At 38.0% G+C, this 27001-nt stretch overlaps 1 protein-coding gene across 1 annotated transcript; it reads right to left on the bottom strand.

Moving 5' to 3' along the window:
• Positions 1–7009: 7009 nt before the first annotated feature.
• On the bottom strand, positions 7010–24232 carry LOC118759009 (UDP-glucuronosyltransferase 2B31-like). The gene is made up of 6 exons (XM_058667247.1): positions 23503–24232; positions 20797–20945; positions 15424–15555; positions 13828–13915; positions 12570–12789; positions 7010–7286 (listed from the first exon to the last, which is right to left on the bottom strand). Exons 1-6 carry the CDS (start codon positions 24230–24232, stop codon positions 7010–7012), a joined length of 1596 nt encoding a protein of 531 aa, XP_058523230.1.
• Positions 24233–27001: the final 2769 nt, after the last annotated feature.

The raw sequence follows: 27001 nt of genomic DNA, 5'->3' as shown, positions 1-27001 counted from the left end.
ACAATTAAACTTTAGCTTTAATGGATGCAATAGACTTGCTGGAATCCTAGAAAGCAAAATATCTATGTTTAGCTCTGATACCACCTGTAGGATTTTACACACTCTTGTACTTTTTTAGACTTAGCCGTCCTGGCTTCCCACTGGCAAGGTTTCCCAATGTCTTTTCTGCAATCCCCTCTCACCCCCAATTTAATTTTTTTTAGATTTAATTAATTATTTGTCTCACAATTAACTTCATTAGCAGAAAGATACAACCTTTGAAACACATTCTTCTGAGTTTGAGACTGTCAGGGGCCTATTTAGAAATTCCAGAACCAGAAGAGTTAAACCTATTAAATATGCCAAGAGTTCTTAAAGTATCTGATCAAAGATTCCTCATTATAATATCCATTCACTTAGTCAGACTGATTCAAACAGCAACACATCAAAAAAAAATTTTTTTATCACTTATAAATGATCACCCAAACATTTTAAAGTAAGTACATACCAGAAAATACCCTTAAACACAGTTCTTTTAAATCATGAGAATTTAACAAAGACAATATACAGAACACAAGGGATTATCTAACTGAAAGGCAAAATGTATATTTCCTTAGTCAGTCACCAAAAGGGAGATATAAACTTAAACATGGGAATTAGTGCATAAAATCATCTCTTAACTGTTTAAGAACTGTAACAAACTCAAAGGTTGGAACAAGAATAGAGCTTACTGAAGCTGGATAGACAATTGACAAAGCTACCCATTAAACAGAGACTACCTAAAGTTCAATGTTTCAATTTTTTTTTCAATGCTTCAATTTCTTAACAGCTTTCAAAATTGGAGATATTTTTATTTTTAGGTATTTACTAGCATTGCTATGTATACACACTTCAAAAACTTTTTTTGAATACAGATATCAATTCTAACATCAGCATGTATTAGGTATTAATGTTAAAGAGTTACACAATGTTGTAATAGTATCTTTAAAATTATAGCCAATTATATGTAAAGCTTACAAGATTCATTCCTCAACTTTTCTTAAGACATTTTCTTAATAAAAGGATACCAACTTTAAATACAATGGCTTTAAGCAATTTTCAATCATTTCTCATAATTCATGGAAACACATTTTAGCACAAATCCTCCTCAAAACTGGGAAAGAGAAGTTTTTTCAGTCTTCTTCTAGCTGATTTGGAAATTTTTCCCTTTTAAAATGAAGGCAGATAAGAATCACCACAACAGGGACAAAGTCAAAGTCCCAAATTCTTCAAAGGGCAGACTCCAAGCATGTCCCTTCCTTGTTTTATGGCTGATAGGCCTGGAGCTTCCCCTAAACTTCTGTTTTATTGAAGTCAAGAGAGCTGAAAAAACTTAAATTTAGCTGTTGTCTTGAGAGACTACCTTGGAATTTACTGAAGTTAGTTAACAGGTTTGGTTATCAATAAAATGAAAATTACTTAAAAGAAGATGTTAAAACACTGTTTTCCACAAAGACTCAGACTTCAACTCCATTGTTTTAAAGGCAAACATTCAGAAAATATACACATTATGACCAATTTTACTATACATCTTTAAAGAATTCGTTGTTCTCCTGCAAAGGCAAAATCTCACATATTTCCTTGTAAGTAAGAACACAAGTAATTTACAATCTGGATCGATTTCATGAGTAGGAAACATTTTGACCAATGAACATAAATGCTCTTCTATTTTAATAGCATATATGATGCAATAAATTTAGCATAATTTTGTAATATTGTGAGATTATAATCCAAATTATTTTAAATCACAAGTACATTATTTAAATTTTGTCTCAGCCTTTGAGAGTTCCAGGGAGTAAAGATGGCTAATTGAGGAAGGAAAGTGTATCCGAGAGTGTAAAAAGAGCCACAAGACAAAGTCGGATGGAGCACAGATCTAGAAAAAGAAAACCACCAAACACGGTCACTGGAGCTCCCTGGAGGCCATCAGAGAGAAGTTGAACTTTACAAAGAACAGCTGTTGAAAATGCAAGATGTTGTAGTCAGCAGCCCAGAAGTAAGGTGAGTCCAAGTGAGCTACAGGAGGGCACCCTTACCCACAAATAAAGGATTGGGAATTTGGAACCAGAACAAAAGGGAACTCCCAAAGGGAACCCTGCCTCCTACTTCTTGCCCTTGGCTTTTGTACTTCACACACATGTTTTGGAGTATAATTGATATGCTACATGTATATTTAATTTTCTTGTCTCTTAATTATTGATACATGTATTTCTTAGTTTCCAAATCATAGAGAACTTTCACTTAACTTTTTTTTTTAATTCCAACACTTAACTCTAGAGTGTCTGAAGAAAACTGCTAAGCGCTTTTTGTGTTAAACTAGTTTCCTCATGATCAAAGGTCTGAGTGAGAATGGACATTTCCTAATCTTTGATTAAACATTATGTCAAATGACTGTGTCACTAACTAACCTGTAAAGCACATAATTCATGGAAATCATCTGCCAAAGACCAACACTAAGGAAGTACAAGGATCAAACATTGTTTTGCCCTTTAATTAAGTGTATGCTTCTAGTCTGTTTTCTGTGTCTGTAATTGCACATGCATGCTTTATTTGTTCCAAAGAATTTTCACAGATTTCTGGATTTTATTTCTATTCAAGTCTGGTACTCGATAGTTTCCCTGTAATGTACCAATCTTTTATAATGAGTTTTTACCTTATAGCATTCAATTGAACTGTGTCCACTTGTGCATAGCTATTTAAATTCTAGAAGGAATATTCCTTACATAAATATCCATGTATGCAAACATTTCTACATGACTGACTCTCTTAAGTAAAATGCATGATAAGATACTATATTTCAAATTTATTATAAGCTATCATTCCAAATCATATTCTTTGAGAAATGAAACACCAATTTGGCATAATTATTTGTTGAATATTGTCATTCTTTTTTTACGCATCAGCGATTTTTCAATAGTTTATATTGTAGACTGGCCATTGTGGCATAGCAAGTTAAGTCATTTCCTGTATTCCCTATGGAAATGCCTGTGTTTGATTCTCCTGTATGCTTTTCTACGCAGATTCCTGCTAACACATCCAGAAGGCTGTAGAAAATTGCTCAGACCATGGATTCCTTCTAGCTACAAAGGAGACAGGTGTAGCTGCAGGCTTTGACCAGGTCCAGTGCCAGTGCTTCCTTTCAAAGTAATAAGAAATAGACTAAAAAACAAAAAATAATATTCTCAGTAAAATATTTTTATAATAACTGGCAATGAGACTGAAAGTGTTTCAAAAGCCACATGTATTCCATCAGAAAATGAGCTTATTGGATGGGAAAACATTCTGTAATCTTTTGAATTGAAGACACGTGGAGGCTGGATGTACATTGAAAGTCATCCTGGTGGGCCCCAGGAAGGGGTGTCCTGCTCAGATCCCAACTCCAGAGACCATGTGCACGTGACCTGTCCCCGGGCATGCCTGGAATCGGGGGCTGCTTCCTTTCGGGGTGAGTACACTGAGGGGGGAAGTCTCCGTGACTGGGTAGGTCTGGGGCCTACCCACCACCCTCATTGGGCGGTGAATGGGATTGGGGAGGGGGCGCAACCTTGGGCCTGGGGATTTAAACTTCCAGCAGCTGGGAGGCTGTTGGTGGGCCCCAGGAAGGGGTGTTGTGCTCGGATCCCAACTCCAGCCACCATGTGCATGTGGTGAGCTGTCCCCGGGTGGCCAGTGCGCCATTTGGTGCCAGGCTCTGCTTGCTGGTCACCCTGCCAGGGAGCTCTGGGGTAGTGGTTGTCTGAATTGCTGCTTAGGTAGCTCCAGGTTGATCCCATTGTGCTTCTGGGATCTGAGTCAATCCTAAACATTCCCATGGCAGTAACTCTTCCTTTGAAGAACTTGTAAACCCATAACAATGCTGAGCGGTGAACACCAGTTCATGCAAAAGCTAAGGCTTGGGGCTTGTCCAGCAGGATATCCTTTTACCTGACATGATGATGACTCGGAGACTGGTCACCTTAGCCAGGGCCATAAGCTAGGTGTGACCAAGGAGCCTGCCATCAATCACAGGTAAAGAAACCTGCAGCAGTCTGGACTGGTCAAGGCAGCAGCACCCGAAAGTGCATCCAGAATAGGGTGTGCGGTGGGCCGGGCTGAAACATTCACCAGCTCACATAAGGCCAAATGGAAGGCCAGACTGAGCCGGGCACTGGCCTAAAACCCATTGGCATGTATGAGAACTAGGTCTGGGAGTAGATCAAGTGGAGGATCTTGGAAAACTCTCCTGGGGAGTCATAGCTCCTGCTGGTGAACATGTGGTCCAGACCTGGGTGTCAGACAAGCTGGGCAAAGTAGCTCCAACAGTTGGGTAATGTGTAAATTGGTAATGGAATGGCATGTACTGGGCAGGACTGAGCAAACCTTAGCCTACAAGCAAAACTGGAAGCCAGGATGGAGCACAGGTCATGCTGAACTAGGCTCTTGTACCTAATGGTCTACATGAGTCAAGTACGCTAAGCCACAGTGTCTAAGGCGGAGGCCAGGACAAGTGAGGGACTGAGCCAAGCTGAGTCAGAGCAACCACTGGCATGCACGTGATCTATGGCTGGGAACAGGCCCAGTCGGAGAGCTAAGGGGACACCCTAAAAGGGTTGAGGTTCCCACCAAGGTGCGTGTGCTGGAATGGGGGGCTGCGTTCTAACTAGGAAACAGTCGTAATCTCCCGTGGCACAAGTGTGGACTGGGATTGGATGCACCAGGCCGGGTCAGACCCCAATACCATCTGGTGTCCTGGAGAACCAGGATGGATGTGGGACTGACTAGGCTGGGTCTCAACCCTCTACTGAGCCATGTGTGAGCTGTATGTGGGTATGGATGAGTCATGGCTGGGCTGAAATATCCAACAACAAGAACCAGATTGGGTTGAAAGCCAGTCAAGAAAAACCACTGTTCCTGCTAGGACAGGAGGTGGACTGAGTAGGTCTGGCTCATGGACCCCCGGTATGCACAAAATCTGGCATTGGGAGGGGTTCTGATGGAGGAGCCTGGGCAACTTCTCTGGCAGGACACAGTCCCTGCAGGTAAGTGCAAGAAGCATGATAGGAAACAGCCCAGAATAGGCCATGGAAAGTTTCCCACTGGCATACATTTGGCATGGGTCAGGGGCAGACCAGGCTGAATCAGTACATATCATCCATCCACTGGCAAGTCCGAACACCAAAACAGAGTGTGGGTCGAGCCAGATTTGATCGCAACAAAACCCAGTGCACAATATGGAATGTCAGGGTGAGATTGCCTGTACTGGATGTGACTGCAGCACCCAACCAGCACGTGGGAGAACCAGGAAGGGAGGGGGCAGAGCCGGCAGGGGGATTAAGGAGCTGGTCCCCTCGCCAGACAGCTACTCCCACTGGAGAGCGTGGGCTGGGATGGGGACAGACCAGACTAAGCAGGGCTACAACACCTGTGTGCCGCATGTGGACTAGATCAGGGAAAAGCCAGGCTGGGCTGATTATTCCTACTGGTGCAAGCATAAATCAGAGTGGGTGAGGGATGTTTTGGGGGCTTAGCCACAGCATCAGCTGGCAGAAGCTGGCGCTGGGGACTAATTCTGTCAAGTCAAACCACAGAACCACCTAAAGAGTGCAATTTCCGGGATTGAGAGAGATCTGGGAGGGAAATAGTGGGTTCCCCCCTCTTGGGTTACTACTCCCACGGAAGAGCATGAAAACTAGGACAAGGAGCTGGGGTGGCTAGATAGAGAGGCACTCAACAACCGCCATGAGGACTGGAATGTTGAGCTGGTTAGATGGAACTAGACTTTAATACCCATTGACATGTATGAGAGCCGAATGGGGTGTGGGACAGACTGGACTAATGTGCTACACATACTGGCAAACCAGGGTAGGGGGCGGGCCTGGTGGGTGTTATTGTGGGTCACTCCGATTAGGCTGCAGCTCCCACTGGTTTATGTGAGGGTAAAGTACTTGGTGGGCAGAAGCAGGCTGGACTGCAACACCCGTTGGTTCCACTGCAACTCGGGACTGAAACCAGAACCAACCCAGCAATTGCAACCACCAGCTGATCGTGGTGATGGACTGTGCCGGGCCCTGTGCTTGCTAGAACATACAAGAATCTGGTCTGGGAATACCTCAGTGTTTCTGTGGGGATCTCCCCCATCGAAATGCTGGACTCAGAACCCTAGCCAAGAAAAGACAGAAGAAAGAACAGATCAATCAACCACCTCAGCTAAATGTTGGCAGCGAAATACTGGGCAAATGAAGGCTAATAATCAGTGGATTCTTCAACAACCTCACCGAGCTGGGACTGGCGAAAATGGCAGCGATTCATAACTGGTGAACTATTAAAACCACTTGAGCAAGTATCTCAGAGCATGCCCCATATCGGGGACTTGGGGCAGGTGGGAAACTGGGTGGGGCTTCTCCCTCAATATCCCTCTTTACCTCAGATACAAGAAGGAAACAATACGGACATAATAGGCTTACCCACTTCCCTATAGCCCCTGAACCTTTTTACCGTAACTAACTATATAAAGATTGTCAACAATATAAATAAAAAATTAAAAAAAAAAAGAAAGTCATCCTACATTACAGGCCTGCAAATGGATGAATTGAGATTTTTCACACAATTCTAATTATTTAAAAGATTGTTCAGAAAAAGGAGATCTACAAATTATGCACTGAGTAAAGTTAAGGGTTCTGAAACCTTGATAAGCGGAATTGTCAGAAAAAGTTTGGATTTCAAATACTTCATAATTTTTGTAGAACTTGTGGGACACACACAATGATTTTTTAAAGCACACAAATATTAATTAAATTTTCAGAATTCACATACACATTTTATTTTCTTTTTTAAAGTTTATAAATTTTTCTCCCATTTAGGCTTGGAATCTCCAGTTTTTAAAGAGGATTTGAATCTTGAAAACAACTTTGTCTTCTGTGGGTAGACTGAAGAGTGTTATTTTGTCACAGGAAGAAGATAAACTTGCATCAGATCTTCACTTTGCTAAATTAATCAGAAGACGGCCCATAAACTACTCCCTTTTGCTCTTAACAGTTTTAGGAAACATCCGGTAACAAAAGAGAAAACATTTTATAATGATGAGTGCAGCAGTGGCCACACAGGCCAGCAGGAACCCAATCACATCCAGAGAGTGGTACTGGTACCAGGTGAGGTCATGGGCTGCAACCCGCAGGTGTTTGGCTCCCTTGTGGCGCATGACATGCTCGATCCAGAAGACAGCTCGGTCCAGGGGCTTCACAGGCTGATCGTGGTGAATTCTTGATAATGTCATGGCATTCTCTTTATACCTAAAGGGCAACATAAAGATAACAACATTGCAAGAGAGTAAAGACTAGGATAATCTATGACAGTTTGCTTTGTTTTCTGTGAGTATTGTAAGTAACTGAGGAAGAGATGTGCTTAATTAAGTCATCTCAGAAACTGGCATTTTAAACTGGACTTTTCCTGGTTGAAATATTTTTCGAAGGCAAATTTCAAAATACCATGGAATATGTTTTTCCCAATAGACAAAAGGTAAAGAAGCATTCCAAATAGGAACGAAATGATCAAAATGCATTTTGAGAATGAGTGTTTTAAGATTTTTAAAAAAGACTTGTGTCATGCTGTGGAAACACTTCTTAAGCAGTCTCGTGCCTTGTCTATCATATCCCTTAACTCTCTGAAGTACTGTCAGAAGCTGAAATGATATTGTAAATACTATGTGTTGCATTAGGATACCATCCTACTAATCCTTCCATTGGTCATTAGATTTATAATAAAATCTAGAACTCTTCGATGATTGAGCTCTAAAAGATGATACAGTACAAATGTCTTTTCCTATTGCTTGCCCAATGTGTGTACTTTTCCAGGCACTTTTGTGTGTGATTTTGCTTTGATGCCATGAGGTTTGTTTCTGCGTTTTGCTCCCTCACCCATATCCTCCCCGGATGATTTCACCCTGCTTCTCCCTAGTTGGGTTTTGCCTTTTGATGAACATGCTGACATTAATACTTTTAGAAGCTCTTCCTTTCAATGTATGCAAGTATTTATAGCCACTGCTCCTGTTGTTTTATGATTATTTTTGTCTTTGATGTGAGAATTTTACAACATACTATACAAGTATTATGCAAATTAAATCATGTTTGACAAACATCCAGTTATCCTGAGTGAGTTCTTGGCAACTTAATAATTGTCTGAAAAATTATGGTGCAGGGTGCACCTCCTCATCAGGTGACCACCCTTGTGCAGCTGGCAAGAAGCTGGGCAGAATGTGTAAGTCTGACTTCTTTGCCCAGAGTAATCGCTTCCTGACTCTTGTATCACGGATTCTGCTTAGTAATTCACTAGAATATTATAAAATGAATTTTTTCTATCTTTCATAAAAATATTTGGTTAATATTATTTCTATGTTAAGTCTCACTGTGTTGTGTTTAGTGCCATGATCATATTGTGAGTCAATGACTGAGTGATGTTCGGGTTATTACTAATTTTACATTATTTTTAGTATAATTAGACACATTTCATATATACCTGTGGTTTACATAGTCATATATTCCTTTTGCTAAATACCTAAATGTGGATTTCCTGAGATAAAGAGTCATGTTAAATTATGATTTTTAACTAAATACTTAGTTATTTTAAGCATATTTTTTTCATTTCCAAAATTTATATTTGTTTCTTTTTTCCATTTTTTCCACATTACATCCTTCCTTTAAATAATCAATTGATTTTAATTTCATTTCAATGTGGAGAGAGAGAGAGAGAGAGAGAAAGACAGGCAGACATATTTGAGGGAGGAAGACTTCGCGTCTGCTGTTGACTTCTCAGCTGGTAATTGAAACAGCTCAGGATGGGCAGGGCAGCAGCCAGGAGTCTGTACTGATCAGGTCTCCTCCATTGTCATTACTGACTCAGCATTTAGGTCACCACCTGTTGTCTCTGCTGATAATTTCATTATCTGTCTTATGTACAATGAAAGATAAATTTTTCTATTCTGATACATGTATCCATAGATACAGATATATAAGCATACATGTATTTATGTGTTTAAATAAATGTATGAGAGGAGGTTTCAGAATGATCATAGAAATGGAATTAAAAGAAATTTTGCTGAAAAAGTATGACATTCTCAAAATAATTTTTAAATCATATTCTCATTTTTCATTGAAAGACTCCATTAATATTTTAAAGATTCAGTTTACCTCTATTTAAAAATATATATTCTGGGCCCAGTGCGATAGTGTAGTGATTAAAGTCCTTGCCTTACACGTGCCAGGATCCCATTTGGGCGCTGGTTTTAATCCCAGTAGCCCCGCTTCTCATCCAGCTCCCTGCCTGTGGCCTGGGAAAGCAGTTGAGGGTAGCCCAAAGCCTTGGGACCCTGCACCTATGTGGGAGATCTGGAAGAGCTCCTGGCTCCTGGCTTGGATTGGCTCAGCTCGAGCCATTGCAGCTGCTTGGGGAGTGAACCATCAGACGAAATATCTTCCTCTTTGTCTCTCCTCTTCTCTGTATATCTGTCTTTCCAATAAAAATAAATAAATCTTAAAAAAATATATATATACACACATATATATATTCCAAAATTGGCTAATGTTTTCATTTTATTGTGTAAAATGTTGTGGTGGGATAACTTACAATGTGTCATGGAAAATTGACCCATTGCCTGAAACTGAAATTGAAAGAGTGTGAATTTCTGTGAACATTTGAAATCTCATTGTGTCTTTGGGGAATTATATATTGCTCATATTGATTACTTACAGCAATTGTGTTCTTCTTAAGGCTTTTTTTTTTAAATTACATATTAAGTCAAAGCTACAGAATGAGAGAGGAAAGAGAGAACGAGATATCTTACAATTGCTGGTTCGCCTTCTAGATAGCTTTAGCAGCTGAACCAGGCAATGTTAGGAGACAGGAGCATCACCTGGGTCTCCCATGTGCATGCCAGGGCCCAAACAATGCTTTTCTGGAGCCATTAGTATGAACCTGGGTGTTAAGTCGAGTAGCTGGGAAAAGAATCAGTACCCTGTAAAAATGCCTGCACTCCTCTAGGTATGACTACCAATTGTAAATTACTCAGTAATTTTGATAGTTTACTTTTGTAGGATTTATAATTATATGAAAGGCAGAGGGAGAGACAGAGAAAGTCATGCATCCATTGATTCACTCCCTAAGTGGCACAAACTGAAACAGCTGGGCCAACGTGTGGCAGGCAGCCAGAAGCTTCATCTGGGTCTCCTATCTGGGTGCAGGGGCCAAGCACTTAGGACACCTTCTGATGCTATCCCAGGCAGGCTAGCACGTGGCTGGGAAGAGAAAGGTGCAGCTGCAACTTGAACCAGTACCCTGGGGTGCTGCAGTGCTGCAGGCGAAATTTCAGTCTACTGTGACACAGTGCTGGCCACAATGTATTCATTATTTTTTAAGACATTTTCTGTTATTGGGAGAGGAATACAAAAGCTTTGCACTGTTACTATACACATACATCTATATTTCTCTTTATGGCAATTTACTCTTTTTTATTGACAAATAAATGTCTAAAACTGGAACTTGTATTATTTAAACATTTATGCTTTAGCATTATAAAAATGATTACTTTTGACATTGATTTTTGTGTTTTTTTAAAGATTTATTTATTTTTATTGGAAAAGCAGATATACAGTGAGGGGGAGAAACAAAGAGGAAGATTTTCCATCCGATGGTTCACTCCCCAAGCGGCTGAAATGGCTCGAGCTGAGCCAATCCAAGCTAGGAGCCTCTTCTAGGTCTCCCACATAGGTGCAGGGTCCCAAAACTTTGGGCTGCCCTCAACTGCTTTCCCAGGCCACAAGCAGGGAGCTGGATGAGAAGCGGGGCTGCTGGGATTAAAACTGGCGCCCATATGGGATCCCGGCGTGTGTAAGGGAAGGACTTTAACAACTACGCTATTGCACTGAGCCCGACCTTGATTTTTGTATGCTATTTCTGTTTAGAACAGCTATAATGGTTTTTAGTTAAATGTTTTTTTTAATTTCTGGAAGCTTCCCATTCCTTATTTCAATTTGAATGTCTTGTTATTAGTTAATATCTACTTGGACAATCTTTGTATTAAAGTGATTACATTAAATGTTAAATTCTAATATATTGATATCTATATCTCCATTTTAGAGTTTTTATTTTGTTAGAATTTTTCCCTGAATTATATTGATTTTCTGTCTTGTACCTTTTCAAACAACTTTATTTACTTATCTGGTTATGTTTCAGAGAGAGAGAGGGATCTTCCATTTGCCAGTTAACTCCTTAAATATCCCTGATGTCTTTGGCTGTGAATTCCATCCAGTTCTGCCATATGGGTGCCAGACTCACACACTTGACTCATTCTTTGTTGCTTTTCTTGGTGCACCAGCAGAAAGCTAGACTGATCGCAGTGTACCTAGAACTTAATCAGGCATTCTATTAAAGGATACCAGTGCCACAAACACACATTCAACGCACTGTGCCACTGTGCCCGCCTCTCTTGTCTGCTCAGAAGCATTTCTAACAACAAATTTCACTACAGTTTTCTTTTTGGTAATACACTGTTAACTGTGAGTGATATAGGCGATACTGTACATAGGTACTACCAATATTGATGATAGTACCATCGTTATTATATGTGCTGCCAAAGTGAACACATCAAAATTTAGAATAGAAACAGAAGCTGAATTGACAGTGATTATGCTAGGGATCCATATTCCACAAGTTGATTTCCTTCAAAAGCTGAAAAATTGATTATTCAGGACAATTTTATCAAAATTATGTAGTTCTGTATCTTAGAAAATAGCTGCAAGAAAGTGATCTATCAATCATTTGGCGTGAGAGTTATTTACAAGTTACAATTCTGAGAGGGATTGCAACTATTTTATAAAAAGAATTCTTAGAACTCAAGAGAATAATTAGTAGTAACCTACAAAAAAGTGACAAGTGATTGCAAGAGCCATTACCCAAGATGATAAATGAATATTCAAAATGTACATGAAATATTATTTACCATCTTCAGCCATAAGAGAAAAGAAAGAGCCTAAATCAGAACATTATATTTTGATCACAATTAATGACCTTAAGCATGGACTAAATTTAAATTTATACTTTAATAGTATATAAATATACCTCATTTTCAAAAGAAATTTGGAAATAAAAGTGTCTAATTTAGTTACATACTTTAAAATATTGATATGCAATATCATTCAATCTGTTACTAATCAATGCATAAACCTGTGAGTTTGGTTTGCAGCTTTCAAAAAACTGATTGAGAAGTGAAATATATTTCACAACAGTTAAATAATTTCACTGACTCAAAATCAAATGCAGAAGGACAAATATACATACACACTGAACGATGTCCATTTATCCATCATTATTGCCACTTCTAAAATTGCGATGCTCTTAAACAACAGAATATTGGACGTGTACTATTGTTGAAGGACTACACTATTGTAACAGTATGAAGAAAGTGGTTTTGGGATAGATAATGGACAGGGAAGAAGGGAAGATGGAGGGGGAAATCTCTATTCCTACAAAATTGCATTATAGAAAATAATAACAATAAACATACAAAACGTTATTATACTCACGAAGGATCATTAATGACTGTCTTCACTGCACTGAGCAAATCTGCACTTGACATTGTGATAAAGTCCAATTTAACAGCAGCTCCCTTGGCCTGCACATGAGCAATGTTATCAAACTGATCCCCAAACAAAGGAATGCCCACCAAGGGCACACCATGGTGAATTGCCTCGTAGATGCCGTTGGTTCCACCATGAGTAATGAAAGCTTTGGTGTTTGGATGACCTGGAGTTGAGTGAATTTCAACAAAAGATGATTAATCATATATCTTAGAAGTATAATGAAAAATCAAATTACTGTAATTTGAAGATAAAGTTCTAGAAAGCAGTTTTGTTACAGCCAAGAAATGGCACTGAAGTCAGTGAAATGCCTCCTTAGTGCATTGGAGATGCAGATATTACATAAAAGAAAATCATATGAAAAAAAAGAGGGCACATAAGATAATATTCTCAATGAAATCATTAGGTCACAAAATCTGACATGTGGTATGCACAGACTGAGAGAATGCCATGGTGCTGGCATTAAAGTAAGGAGAGACTGCATTTCATGAAACACATGACTATTTCAAGATAAAGATTTTTTTCTCACAGAAAAAAAACCAAGTCAGTAATAGGAACGAAAGTCAAATCAAATGGCGCTTAAAATATTCCTGTGGTAGGAAAATAGGAAAATTGGAAAAACAGAAAACAGGCATATGGGGAAGTTACTGAAAATTTCTGTTAGAGCTATTATAGTTAAAATAAATATTTTAAATTTAAGTACAAAAATATGAACATATATAAAACATTCCAATGATTGTTTAATATTATTTTATACCAAGAAACCAAAAGTAACTAAAATGAATTTGAGAAGTTAGGGTAGTTTTTAAACTTTTGCTTATTAATTTGAATAGTGGGGAAACAGTGTGACCCAGACACATAAAATGATCTCCCATCTGTTGCTTTGTCCCCTAATCCCTACAAAACCTCCCTGTGAGGCCGGGGTGACCCAGGACTCAGGGTTTCTCTCTGAGTCTCCAACATGATGGCAGGTACTCAACAGCTTGAACCCTCTGACCCAGTGCCTCCCTGGATCTGCATTTAGCAGTGGACTGGAATCCAGAGCCAAGCTGGGACTCAAATTCAGGTACTCTGATATGGAATGAAGGCTTCCCAAACACTCACTTTCCAAACATTTCCCAAATACTCACTTTCCAAACACTCACTCTGAAATAATTTTTATGATTATTTCTCGTATTTTAGGCTTCCTTCCCCACAGGCTTACCGAGAAGGTCATTCTGGGGAATCCAAGTATAGAGCTGAGTGTTGGGTCCTAATGTACGTGGTTTCTTGCCACTGTATCTCCATAGAACCTAATCAGAAAAAGACAATGTCTTATATGAGACTTATTCCAAATTACAGCAAGTTAGACTTCTGAACAGAGTAACAATTCACATGTTTAAATGTCTTTCACCTGACAAATGTACCAAATGAGGAAAAAGGATGTTGGATAATGAAAAGTATGAAACAGTGGTTTAAATAGAGTATGTTTGGATTCTATGCTTATTTTTACACTTAAATAGGTAAGGGTTGTAGTTTTGATGTGCTACAAATGAGGCCATTACTGACAAATTCAAGCTAGTAAGAAATTGACAGCTATGTAAATTTTTGTGCAAATTATATAGCAAATTTCTGATGGCCTATACATCCATTTCATTTTATACATCTTTGCTTTCTTTTAGCTTTCTTCTTACAAGTTTGGTATCAGTCTATTTATTATTTTGTTTAATAGTAAGGAGCTTGGGCCCGGCGGCGTGGCCTAGAGGCTAAAGTCCTCGCCTTGAACGCCCCGGGATCCCATATGGGCGCCGGTTCTAATCCCGGCAGCTCCACTTCCCATCCAGCTCCCTGCTTGTGGCCTGGGAAAGCAGTCGAGGACGGCCCAATGCATTGGGACACTGCACCCACGTGGGAGACCTGGAAGAGGTTCCTGGTTCCCGGCTTCGGATCGGCGTGCACCAGCCCGTTGCGGCTCACTTGGGGAGTGAAACATCGGATGGAAGATCTTCCTCTCTGTCTCTCCTCCTCTCTGTATATCCAGCTTTCCAATAATAATAAAATCTTTAAAAAAATATATATAGTAAGGAGCTTGTCACTTTCCAAAGTTATTTTATAATTGTTCGACCTTTGTGGGTCCACTTTTAATTATTCAAGGGTTCAGCCTGAACACTACATTCTGTTGCCATCTTTCACTTACATGTTCCTCATTTAGACACTGACAGAGGATGCTAAGCCACAGAAGGCTACATTTTCACATCTCTGAGTGAAATTGTTTGGGTAACAAGTTTGATTAGACCCACCTTTCTTTTTTTCTGTATTATCTCAGTAAATAGCAAAATGAACAGGAATATTAAAAAGTATAGAAAATATATTTGAAATCCACGTGAAGACCAAATTTTGTGATATACTCCTGTATTTTCTTTTTCAATACTTATTAATAGTTACTGTGTTAGTACAGTTATTGACATTTTACTCCATTGTGAACATATCTGTATTGTGTACAATGTTCTCAGTAATATTATAATAGAACATCAAAATGACAGAGCAGAGTTTGCTGATATACCAGCTTGCAATATCACTGTAATATTAATTTTATTGCAACTATAAAGCATATTTCTTACAGATAAAATGTCAGGTACAAATGTTTTTGTATAATCAGCAGCAATGTCAGTACTATTTATCATTTGACAAGTGCATTTTTCCTTTAAATTTGACTTTGGAGTTGAATTGCAGATGCAGTAGCTGGGCACAGAACAGTCAGTAAATCAACTCCTCCTGAGAAAGTCTACAGTAGTTGCTGCCATAAAGCACACTGTCTGACCTTTTGTGGAAGCTGGGCAAGGGCTGATGCGATCACATTGGTCCTCTCTTCTGTCAGGTTACTGATCATTGAGCCCAGAGAAAACACCACGACTCCCTCTTCTCCTGAGCTCTGCACAAACTCTTCCATGTCCTGTGAAGAAAGTGTTTGTTTCATTATGAAATAACCACAGCAAAACAAACACTAAGTAGAAGATCGATTATCAGAGGAATTGTCATGGCTTAGGCTGTTGTCTGTGGTGTTCATTTCACAAATGATACAGGTTCCATTCCTGGCTGTTCCTCTTCCAGTCCAACTCCTGCTAATATCCCTGGAAAGCAGCAGAAATAGCCCAAGTATCTGGGCCCTTCTACTCAGTGGGAGACCTGGAAGATGTTCCTGAATCCTGGCTTTGAACCAGCTTTGTTCTGACCATTGCAACAATTTGAGCAGCAATTCAGCAGATAGGAGATTCTCTTTGTCTCTCCGGTTTTTTGCTTTTCAATAATTTTATAAGTATTGTCTCTTATATTCATATCTTTCAAATAAATTTACAAAAAACTTAAACTAAATAAAATAAAACCGTGCTAATTATTATGAGAAACAACAAAAATTTCCACATCCCACCAAAGGAATGATTCAAAACATATTGTTTGCATACAAAGTTTTACAGTAGTTTTAATAAAGGCATTTATCTGTATTCTGAAGATTAGGAAGAACTTGAGAGGCAAAATGATAAACATCATAAATTATATATTTTCTTGTATTAGGATAAACAGGCATTTTTTTATTCACTCAATAGATTGTCTATTTTTAAACTGGAGATCTGTGAAAATCCTGTTTTTAACAAGCCTGTTAATTTTTTTTTTTCAGGACCAGGCCTGGTAGCCTAGTAGCTAAAGTCCTTGCCTTGCAAACACCAGGATTCCATACGGGCTCTGTTTCTAATCCTGGAAGCTTTGCTTCTCATACAGCTCCCTGTTGTGGCCTGGAAAAGCAATCAGGATGGCACAAAGCCTTGGAATCCTGCATCCACATGGGAGACCCAGAAGAGACCCCAGGTTCCTGGCTTCAAATGTGGCTCTAGCTATTGCATCTGCTTGGGGAGTGAATCAAGGGGCATAAGGTCTTCCTCTCTGTCTCTTCTCTTCTCTGTATATCTGACTTTCCAATAAAAAATAAAATAAATCTTTAATTTTTTTTCAAATGCAATTGCTCTCCTTTTATCTCCAGATTGTACCTGGTAATTGATGGAGGATGACAGACTTTTTCATTGTCATTGTGTGTGTTCTAGTCTAAGATCAGTGATTTGATCTTCCTTTGTAATTTGGAGGAGAAGTATAGATGTCAACTGTATCAGCTGGCAAACTTAATGAATAAATGTGTACACGTGTACACTTGGAGTGTTTTGGCCATTAATCATTTCCCCATTCTCTCTCTCTCTCTCTCTCTGTCTCTTTTTTTCTTGACAGAAAACAGATCACAAAGAAAGCACACAGGGATGTGTTTGTAGATTTTAAGGATATTAGTTCTTTACACTTTTCACACACACACACACTATATATATGTGTATATATATAAGTATATGTATATATAAGTATACATATATATGAGGAATAAGAATGATCAGACTGAGATAGTTCTTAAATTATAAAATAGGTTGCATTATACTAATAAAAGGAAAAATATTTCTTTGGTGTGGATGAAACAGGGTGATTAGTATTTGAGATAAAGCAATGAATACAAATTATGTCAAATGTTGCGACTTGTCAGTGGAGTTTGGCTGTCTGAATGCACCATGTAAATCATATGGATAGTATGTTGTGATTGAAACCTACATCATCAAGTTAAAATAATTTTCAGAATTCAATGGGTAATTAATAATCACATATTAATAGTCTTATATATTTTTCTTTCTGAGAAATACTTGTGAAAAGAACCTTCAGCCAATGATTAGTAAGAGAACTATTCTCAAAATTTGCAAAGATTTTGGTATTACTGTTGTGACAGCAAAAAATAATTAATAAAAACAAATGGATCTACAAAAGGATGAGGCTTTATCATTTTGACAATTCAGAAAGCTTTTAATTCTCCATTGTATTTTTTGATAAAAGTGTTTTTGCAACAACGTGTAGCTTGTCATGTCTGGATTACATTAAGCAAAAATCAAAGATTGCATATAAAATTCTCAGTACGTCCAAACAAATACATCTTCACCAGGAGCTGTAAATGGCATCAGTAGTTATAGGACACATTGAGAGATTCCCATTGGAGAAAGACCTCATGGATTTTTCTGAAATGGGCAATTCCTGTTGTAGATAATAAAGCGATGAGATATGGACAGCACATTTCCCTGCTACATCAAGTTTCAAATATGATTTTGGAGTGAAAGGTGTCACTGAAACAGAAAACTATCCATGATAAGTCAAATATAAACAGAACTTTTGGGATTATTTTACTGGAATTTTAAATCATGGTAACAGATTCCTGTATTTTAGTGGTAGTTATTCTTACATATTATTAAATGACACAGAGCTACATTTTGTGATATTGGAACACATTTAAAGCAAAGGATTAGAAAGCTGAGTGAAGCATAGTTGGGAATGCATCCTAATGATATTCAATCTTTTAGTACACAGAGAAAAACAAAACAATAATGACTAAATGAAAATTGATTGGCAGATAATTTCACTGTATTAATTAAAAGTAATTTAGCAAGTTAGATAAGTTCCCGTAGCAAGATTCCTTCTAAAAATGGAAATTTTAATTTATTTAAATTTCCTCTAAGGTATATTATTTTTTATTTTTCAATGAAACCAGGCATAGTTTCCTATGTCACTTAAATGCCTATTTCTGAGTTAATATAAAGGGACCAGACTTCCCATGTTTCAAAGGGTTTAACTATACCAGCATCTCTAGCTTCCTTTCTTTCATTCCTTTTTCCTTTGTTTATGATGATACATTCCAATTTCCTGGAGATCACAGATGTAACAGTACACAAAATGTAGTACTCAATGAGTAACTAATAGAACATAGTCCCACGAAAACCTGCTTTTGTGAGAATTTGTATTAATAAGTGATGATATGAGAAATGAAGATTTTCTGCACAAAGTTTTGTAACAGCATCATTGTTTTATTGCGAGGGAAAATCATCCAGGTTCTTTGATATGGTACGAGATTGTGTTGGCTCTGGCTTTGCTTGTTTGCTTGTTTAACACTGCTTTAGCTACTCTTTTTTCCTCATATGGAGGGTTTATTTTCTGAAAGCTTTGGATTATATTTTAGGCTAAGGAGATGCATGTCCTGTAGTCTCTAGATGTTTCTGATGAGCGTTCAAGTTGATAAAATACTGTCAGTTTTACTTTTTTTTTCAACAAATATTTGCTTCAAGGGGATATGGAATCCCTTGGAATAGGGGATTCCTTGTTTGAGGCAGATGTAAATGATTAAATGAATGTGGCATACTGAGGAGCTGAAGGAGAAAGGCATAAATGTATCCAGGTGGACAGATCTAGGAGTGGGCTGGGACTTGAAGGAACACAGAGGGAAAGGTGGAAGGATGGCAAGGGGGAAGGAGAGACAGTGCTGGAAGAAGCAGGTCTCAGAAAGCAGTCAGTGTAGGGGATTCATGTATCTCCAAATAAATGCTGAAATTTCTCACTGCAAAATTCAAAACCAGAAGCTAAGATATTTGACAGAACAGACTTTTGGTAAAATTCTGAAAAATGAGTGCTGGTCTGAGACCTTACCCATGGGAGAAATAAATTCTCGATCAGCTTCCAAAGAGACAATCTAAAGGAAACTTCCTTGCCCAGGAGTCAGAGAGTAATTCCCACCAGAAACTCTGAGACAGTGAGTAGTATGTCCAATCTACAGACAGCTTTTGGTCAAAGATATGAGTTTTTCAGACATTTCATGCATTTGGTAAATTGGTTATTAAAATAGTCAAATGTATCTATAATTATATTTGGTAAAAGAAAATATTTTGCTCTATAAAGAATTTTAATGATGAGTTAAACTTTTTGGTTATGGAAGTGGATTCAAATCTCACTTTTGTAACTTTAATGACAGTAACAATTGCAAATGATCACAATTAGGCTGTGTTTATTTTTCTCATCCCTCCAAAAATCAGCTTTTATCCTGTGCTTTCAGTATGGCCACTGTACCTTAAAACAGACAAAAGAAATCTTTGAAGTACAGAGAGCTATATTAATTGAACTTTCCTTAAGTTGAATACACTTTTTACTTGTGAAAGCTTGATTTTTAAACTTAACAATTAACACTGGATTTTAACCTTTGAATGAATTCATGGTTCTCTGTTTCTGTCAATGAAAATATAGAAAAACCCCATAAGACACTATTTGAAAGTGCAGTAACACTGTTTACCACTCTTAACAATACAAAGATGCACAGAGTACCAATGACGTATTCTATATGAGTAAATTGGTCATGTTGAGATCTTACATTGTTGTTTACAAGTCTGTTTATGTGCTTTTTTTCCTGCTTTACCTCATGGAGGGTTAACTGGAATTGTTGAGAGAAATTAAAATTGTAAAAATTATGAAAACAGCCTGGTACAGTTGCCTAGTGGATAAAGTCCTCACCTTGCATGCACCAGGATTCCATGTGGGTGATGGTTCATATCCTAACTGCTCAACTTCCCTTCAAGCTCCCTGCTTGTGGCCCAGGAAAGCAGTACAGGAAGCTCAAAGCCTTGGGGTCCTGCACCCACCTGAGAGACCCAGAAGAAGCTCTTGGCTCCTGGCTTTGAATCAGCTCATCCTCGATAATAAAGTATTTTTGCAGTGCCAATAACACCAGGGTTCTCATATATCCAGTAGAAACATTTGCCTTTGTGTACAGGTAGATTACGTGGTCTTTGTTGTGCCCCATGCAGGTTTTCCTGTGCTGGTCCTCACAGGCGATTTTACTATCGAAATGCATGTTACTTAGGAAACTTTTCCTGAAGTTTCTTAGCAGAATACATCTGAAAACACTTTTGACTCAAATGATACAACTTGCAAATCCTTTCATGTAACACTTAAAATCTGTGTTGGGTCGTAGAACATTTTTATGTTCTATCTGTAACAAGTACTTAAGTCTGGAGTATCATACACACTTATCAGAATTCCTTGAAAGAATAATTATTGAATTCCTCCTTGTTGACAAATCTTAACTAACTTCATGTTCAAAATCTCCCAGCTTGCCCCCCTTCCTTTATAGAACAAATAAAATTCATATAGCCATTGCAAGTAAAAATACATTTTCTCTTGCTAGCATCCTGTGTTTCACTGACCACAGCACCCTAAAATTCAAGCACTGAATGGAGAATGCAGAAACATCTCTGCCTAAATAGCCAAACAAGTAGAACCAAACTGCCTGGAATAGGTTTACCTTAGGCAGGGGTTTGGCAGGTCTGCAGTGGAGCCCTCCAACAAAATCAACATTTGGTAAAAGTGGATGAGGAAATTCCAGGTCCCAGTAGGTTCTGATGAGCCACATTTCAGCTTTCCGCATTAACTCAGTCAGTTTAGTGGGTCTTCCTAAAGGAGAGAGTGGAAACAGAAGGATCAGGTGAGTATGACTTATGCTATTTCTTTATGAAAAAGATTTCCTTGAAATCAGGCCTATAGAATGAGAAAGACATTGTGAGAAACAAACTAACAAAAAGAGTATGGTATCCATTAGCTGGCTCAGTTCCCAAATGGCTACAGCTAGAGATTGACTAGGAACCCGGAGCTCCACGACGGTCTCTCACCTGGGTGGCAGAAATACAAGTAGTTGGACCAGTTCCCGCTGCTTTCCCAGACATCTTAGCTGGGAGCTCTGTCAGAAGCAGAGAAGCTTGGGTTTAACCTGTTGTTCATATGGGATTCTAATATTGTAGGTGATGGTGACTTAACCTGTGGGGCCACAGCAGTAGACTTTACCTTGCAGGTGATTTCTGAAAGAGATTTGAGAAAGTCTCCAAAGATACTTTCCAAAGTCTTTATATTGATAAAACTGATGTGCCACGTATTTGTGGATATCAATATATTAAAGATAGCATGCAAGTATGCATACCAGAAACACTGTGGAAAGACACTACAGCTGTAACTCACCTCAGTATATTTACATACAAAATAGTTTCTAGGTATGGCGTGATAGTGTAATGATTAAGGTCCTCACCTTGAACGTGCCAGGATCCCATATGGTCATTGGTTCTAATCCCGGAGGCTCCACTTCCCATCCAGCTCCCTGCCTGTGGCCTGGGAAAGCAGTCGAGGACCGCCCAAAGCCTTGGGACCCCGCATCCATGTGAGAGACCCGGAAAAGCTCCTGGATCCTGACTCCTGGCATAGGATCAGCTCAGCTCCAGCTGTTGCGGCCTCTTGGGGAATGAACCATCAGACGGAAGATCTTCCGCTCTGTCTCTCCTCTTCTCTGTATATCTGCCTTTTCAATAAAAATAAATAAATCTTTTTTAAAAAGCTTTCAAAGTGAGTCTTTTGTACAAATATTATTTTTTTTCTCTAATATTACCAAAGAAACCCCTTTTTTATTTAAAAATTTATACAATGACCTATTTTTAGTAAATCTCCATTAGGTAAATAATTCAACAAATAGCAAGTAGACAAAGTATTGCTTCACAAGATTGTAAGACTGTAAAGTGTAAACAAATTTCAAACTGTGGTTTTCATTCCTACAGAATATAAAATATTCTGCTTATAAAATATTCTGAGTTTAGGTTCAACAGATCAGGAAATTGTGTGTTGGTCATTTTGGGACAGGATTATTTCACTAAGCATAAAGGTCTCCAGTTGAATCATTTTATTACACAACACAGGGTTTCAACAACTTATTGAAAAAAAAAGGATAATTATAAAATTAAATGATTGATTTTTGTTACTGAGTATCGGCACTATAAATACTACACATTCCAATTGCAGTGGCATTTATTATGTAATGTAATAAAATACGTTGGCATTAATTCTAAATGTATTTATACATATATACATAAATTTATTATATATGTAACAAAATTTTTTAAAAGTGCTATGTATATATACATATATGTAACAGAAAACAAATACATAAGTTAGTTCTCAGACTATTTTCATCACGATTAGTAGGCTAAAAAGCACCGTTTTTCAAGATAAAATAAGGAGTATGTTGAGGAGGATATGAAATTGCTTAGAGAAACACTCATTGCTTTACTTTGGGGCTTTATGACTTCTTGGAATATCCTCTATGGGGGAACTTATCAATTGCTGATATATAATCTAAGATTTTCTATAGTACTTAGAGTTTGTCACAATGTTTTTTTTTTTATTAATTTATTATTTTTAAGGAAAGGCAGATTTACAGACAGGAGAGATACAGAAAAAGATCTTCATTCTGCTGATTTACTCCTCAGGTGGCTGCAAAGCCCAGAGCTGAAACAATCTGAAGTCAAGATCAAGGAGTTTCTACTGGGTCTCCAGCATGTGTGCAGGGTCCCAATGCTTTGGCACATCCTCTCCTGCTTTCTGAGACCAAAGAGGAAGCTGGGTGAGAAGTGGAACATCCTGGACAGTAATTGGAACCAGTGCATGCAAGCTGAGAATAAGCTATTGAGCCATTGCACAAGGCTCCGTCACAATATCTTAGGTTTTCATTCCCTCATTATACTTTTGGAAAACAGTTTTGGGGGGTCAATACATGGATCAATAGCATAATCCTCGATCTGTCTGCAACAGCATTTCAAATGGGTACAGGTTCATGCCCCTCTGCTTCTTTTCAGATCCAGCACCCTGCTTACAGCCTGGGAAGGAAGCAGATGTTAGCCAAAGGTTTTGGGACCCTGCATCACCTTGGGAGACCTGAAAAAACATTTTGGCTTCTGGCTTCAGATCAGCTTAACTTTAGCTATCGTGGACACTTGAGGAATGAATCATCAAATGGAAGATCTTTCTCTCTGTCTCTGTCTCTCCTCTCTGTAAAGCTGCCTTTCAAATAAAAATGAAAATAAACATTTTAAAACAAAGAAGGCAATTTTCTATTATTTGATATGCATACAAGGTCACCTGCAAAGCACAAAATAGTCAGGATGTGACAGCATCTAAAGAAAACAAGACTTACCAAGCACTTCACTGTAAAATTGATCCCATTTCTTCTCATTGAAAGTTTGGAACCAAAAGTCAAAATAAAGCACATACAGCATATTTTTTACTCTCTGCATGAATGTCATTTTATCAGTTAATTCTGACAAGGTATTAGGCACATAGGAAGGGGGAAGCAAAAGTCCTCCACTGTACTTTTCATACGTGTAGCCTGGAAAGAGGCGGTGTGTGTACAGAAAGGGGACTTTCAGTAGCTCAGCCAGCAGCTCACCACAGGGACACAGGGCATCTGCAAAAATAACATCAAACCTTGATTCTTTCAGCTTTGTCACAAGTTCCTTATTCAAAACTGCATCTCTACAGATACTTTGAAAAAAATCAGAATCTACCCATGACAGTTCTTGAAGAGTTGAATAATATTTCCAAAATGAGCAAGTTCCCATTTCAAGAACATAGTTCATGAGGTCTTCCGTAAAGTACTTCTCATACTCTTCTTTGGGCATCGATGAAGGAAAAGTTTCAAACTTAATAGCTGAAGAATTGTTCTGATCAAGCAGAACAGAAACTGAAGATTTGAGAACAGTCACCTCATGTCCCCTCTGCACGAGTTCATCCAGGATGGTCTTCATATTGATCCAGTGACTGAAATCCATCGGCCACACCAATACTTTTCCACATCCCACAGCGCTGAAGTGGCAACTGAACTGTAGCAGCAGCAGCAGAAGAACTGAAATCCACCTGGTAGACATCTCAATAAAAACAGAAATTTCATTTAAAACTGTAGTTTCCTTCTATGTTGGCTACATACAGGGAGACTAATTTCATAGTTAAAATGTAACTTGTACAGGTCAATGTACGGGTACTTATGAGCAAACAGAGTACCTGGATGACACACGGGAAAAACTGAATTTGACTTCATATTTTAATGGACATATGCAATAACGTTTCTATTATAATTTCATGGATTCAGGAGCCCATGATTTTGAATATACATTTCACTTACTTTACAAAAAGTTTAACGGACTAGTATAAATAAGAATCACCTATTATAATAACTGTTGATACGGAACTTGAGATAAAGTGATAAAATATATCTGGATAATACACCTGGATATTTGATCATTTCAATAACTTCTCTGTCATTTGTGAAAATATTTTGCTCTCAATTTATTCATTTGCCATACCATTCACTTAATTTCTTTGATCATTTATTTTTGTATTAATTTCCATGATATGAATATATATATATGTATTATATACACTGTATAGCTTAGACTGTAGTTCTAAATATCACAGAATTTAAATCACTGCTTAAATCACTGCTTTTAAGATGTATTTTTATGTTTATTGGAAAGGCATATTTACAGAAAGAGAATAGGAGAAAATGATCGTCTGTCCACTGGCTCACTCCCAAACTAACTAAAACTGCCAGAACTGAGCCTATCCAATATCAGGAGCCAGAAGCTTCCTGGGGTCCCCTAAAAGAGCCTAGGGTACCACAGCTTTAGGCCATCCTCTTCCGCTCTGCCAGGCCACAAGCAGGGAGCTGGATGGGAGGTGAGGGAGATGGCACATTAACTGGAGCACATATGTGACCTTGGCACCTTCAAGGTGAGGATTCAGACAGTGAGCCATTGGGCCAGGCCAACACTAATTGTTTTTAGACTTATTTGGCAAACCTCCAGTTAAATACTTAGCTAATTCCCATTTGCCAGCACTAACACCTCTGAACCTGTTTCCTAAGCATATAGATTTTCTTATTTGGAGAATTTCATATAAATTACGTGTTTATAACAGGTACATACTTTTGATTGGATTACTAATAAGATAATGTTTTAAAACTCACTTATTTTGTAGCATATATGTATACTTCATTCTATCCTACTGTTGTACAATGTTTGAGAGTAGGGATATACAACATGATGTTATTCATTTTAAGATGATGGACATCTGTCTCCCCTGCACAGGGCTCTTTTGGCTCCACTGAATAATGTCTTCATTAGTACTATGAACTAATTTGCTGTGGATATATTTTCAGTTTTCTTACGTGTATAGCGAAAAATGGAATTTCTGAATCAAATGATAACTATATTTACATATTCCATACATTCTATATATTTAATTAGCATGCTCAGTTGTAGTATGGAATGTAACATATTATGCTCCATCTAATTATTATTTTTACATACTTTTTGTATATTCTATAAATTGAATTAGTATGGTAAATTGTACTTAAGTGTACCATATTTTGCTCCATTTATTAAAAAGTTTTCATAGTTTTCAGCATATATGAATCTTTTTTTGGAGAAGTATTTTTTCATATCCTACGGTCTTGTCATTATTGAGGATTTTTTGTAATATTAGAATTTTATCTTTGGGTATTTTTATCTAAAATCTCATGTTTTTTTTACTGTAATGTCTTGTTAGACATGATTGGCAAGCATATTGCTCAATAGTAAAGTTTGTTCATTTTCATTAATTTACTCTCTTTCAATGTTAATATCTGAGAATTTACATATTATGGATATAGTTTGCTATTTAGATACACATTGTAAATAAGAGTAGTTAGCATATCCATTTCCTCACCTGTTTGATATTTCTTTGTGTTGAGAATATTAAAATATGGAGTTACCCATTTTCTCACTATGACAACACACACAATACCTTACTGGCAACTTCAGTCACCCATAACTCAGCTTAGTAGAGTTATTTCTCTCATGTGCAAGAGCATAGAGTTTATTTTTCTTATCTTGTTGTGACTTTGTACTCACTGCCCAATCTGTCCTGATCTTCCCCTCCTCTGTTCTCTAGTCAGTCTGTGGCAGTCACTGTTCTACTCTATACTTGAATCAAATCAAATGTTTTTCATACTTCTCATCAATTTAGGTCAACATTGTTTTCTCTGTGTAGTTCATTTTATTTAATGTATCATCTTCCAAGTTGCACATGCTTTCCTAAAATGGAGGGATTTCTCTTATTTCTATTTTTTTCACTACCTTTCTTTCTTCCTTCTTTCCTTCCATTTTCCATCTTGCTTAATCTTCCAGATCTTTCTCTCATCTTTTCTGTCCTGTACTTCCACCCTCCTCCTGCTCCTTTTCCTTGCCATACCCCTGCAAGTCTGATTTTTCTGCAAGAGTATTTCAGAACACATTTTCCCCATTCTTTTCTCCTTTGTAACAAACTATTGTTTGGATGTTTGGACTTTATCTGCATTTTTATTCTGTTATATTGATGTATTTGTTTCCATGAAAGTACCATGATGCTAGACTGTACAAGAACTTAAAGTCCCAGATATATTTTTTTAAGATTTGTTTCTGTTTGAAAAATAAAGCTGCAGAGAGAGAGAGAGAGAAAGAGAGAGAGAGATCTTCCATTTGCCTGTTCACTCCCCAAATTGCCCGAGCTAGGCCAGTCTGAAGCCAGGGCCCAGGAGCTTCTTTTCATTCTCCTACATGAATGTACAAAGTTTTGGATGTTTTTCCAGGTACATGAATTTGGAGCTGGGTCAGAATGGA

The sequence above is a fragment of the Ochotona princeps genome, chromosome 7 (assembly GCF_030435755.1).
Source record: "Ochotona princeps isolate mOchPri1 chromosome 7, mOchPri1.hap1, whole genome shotgun sequence".
NCBI classification, from domain to species: Eukaryota; Metazoa; Chordata; class Mammalia; order Lagomorpha; family Ochotonidae; genus Ochotona; species Ochotona princeps.
Note: the sequence above shows the minus strand (reverse complement) of the source record. Positions and strands in the feature narration are given on the sequence as shown.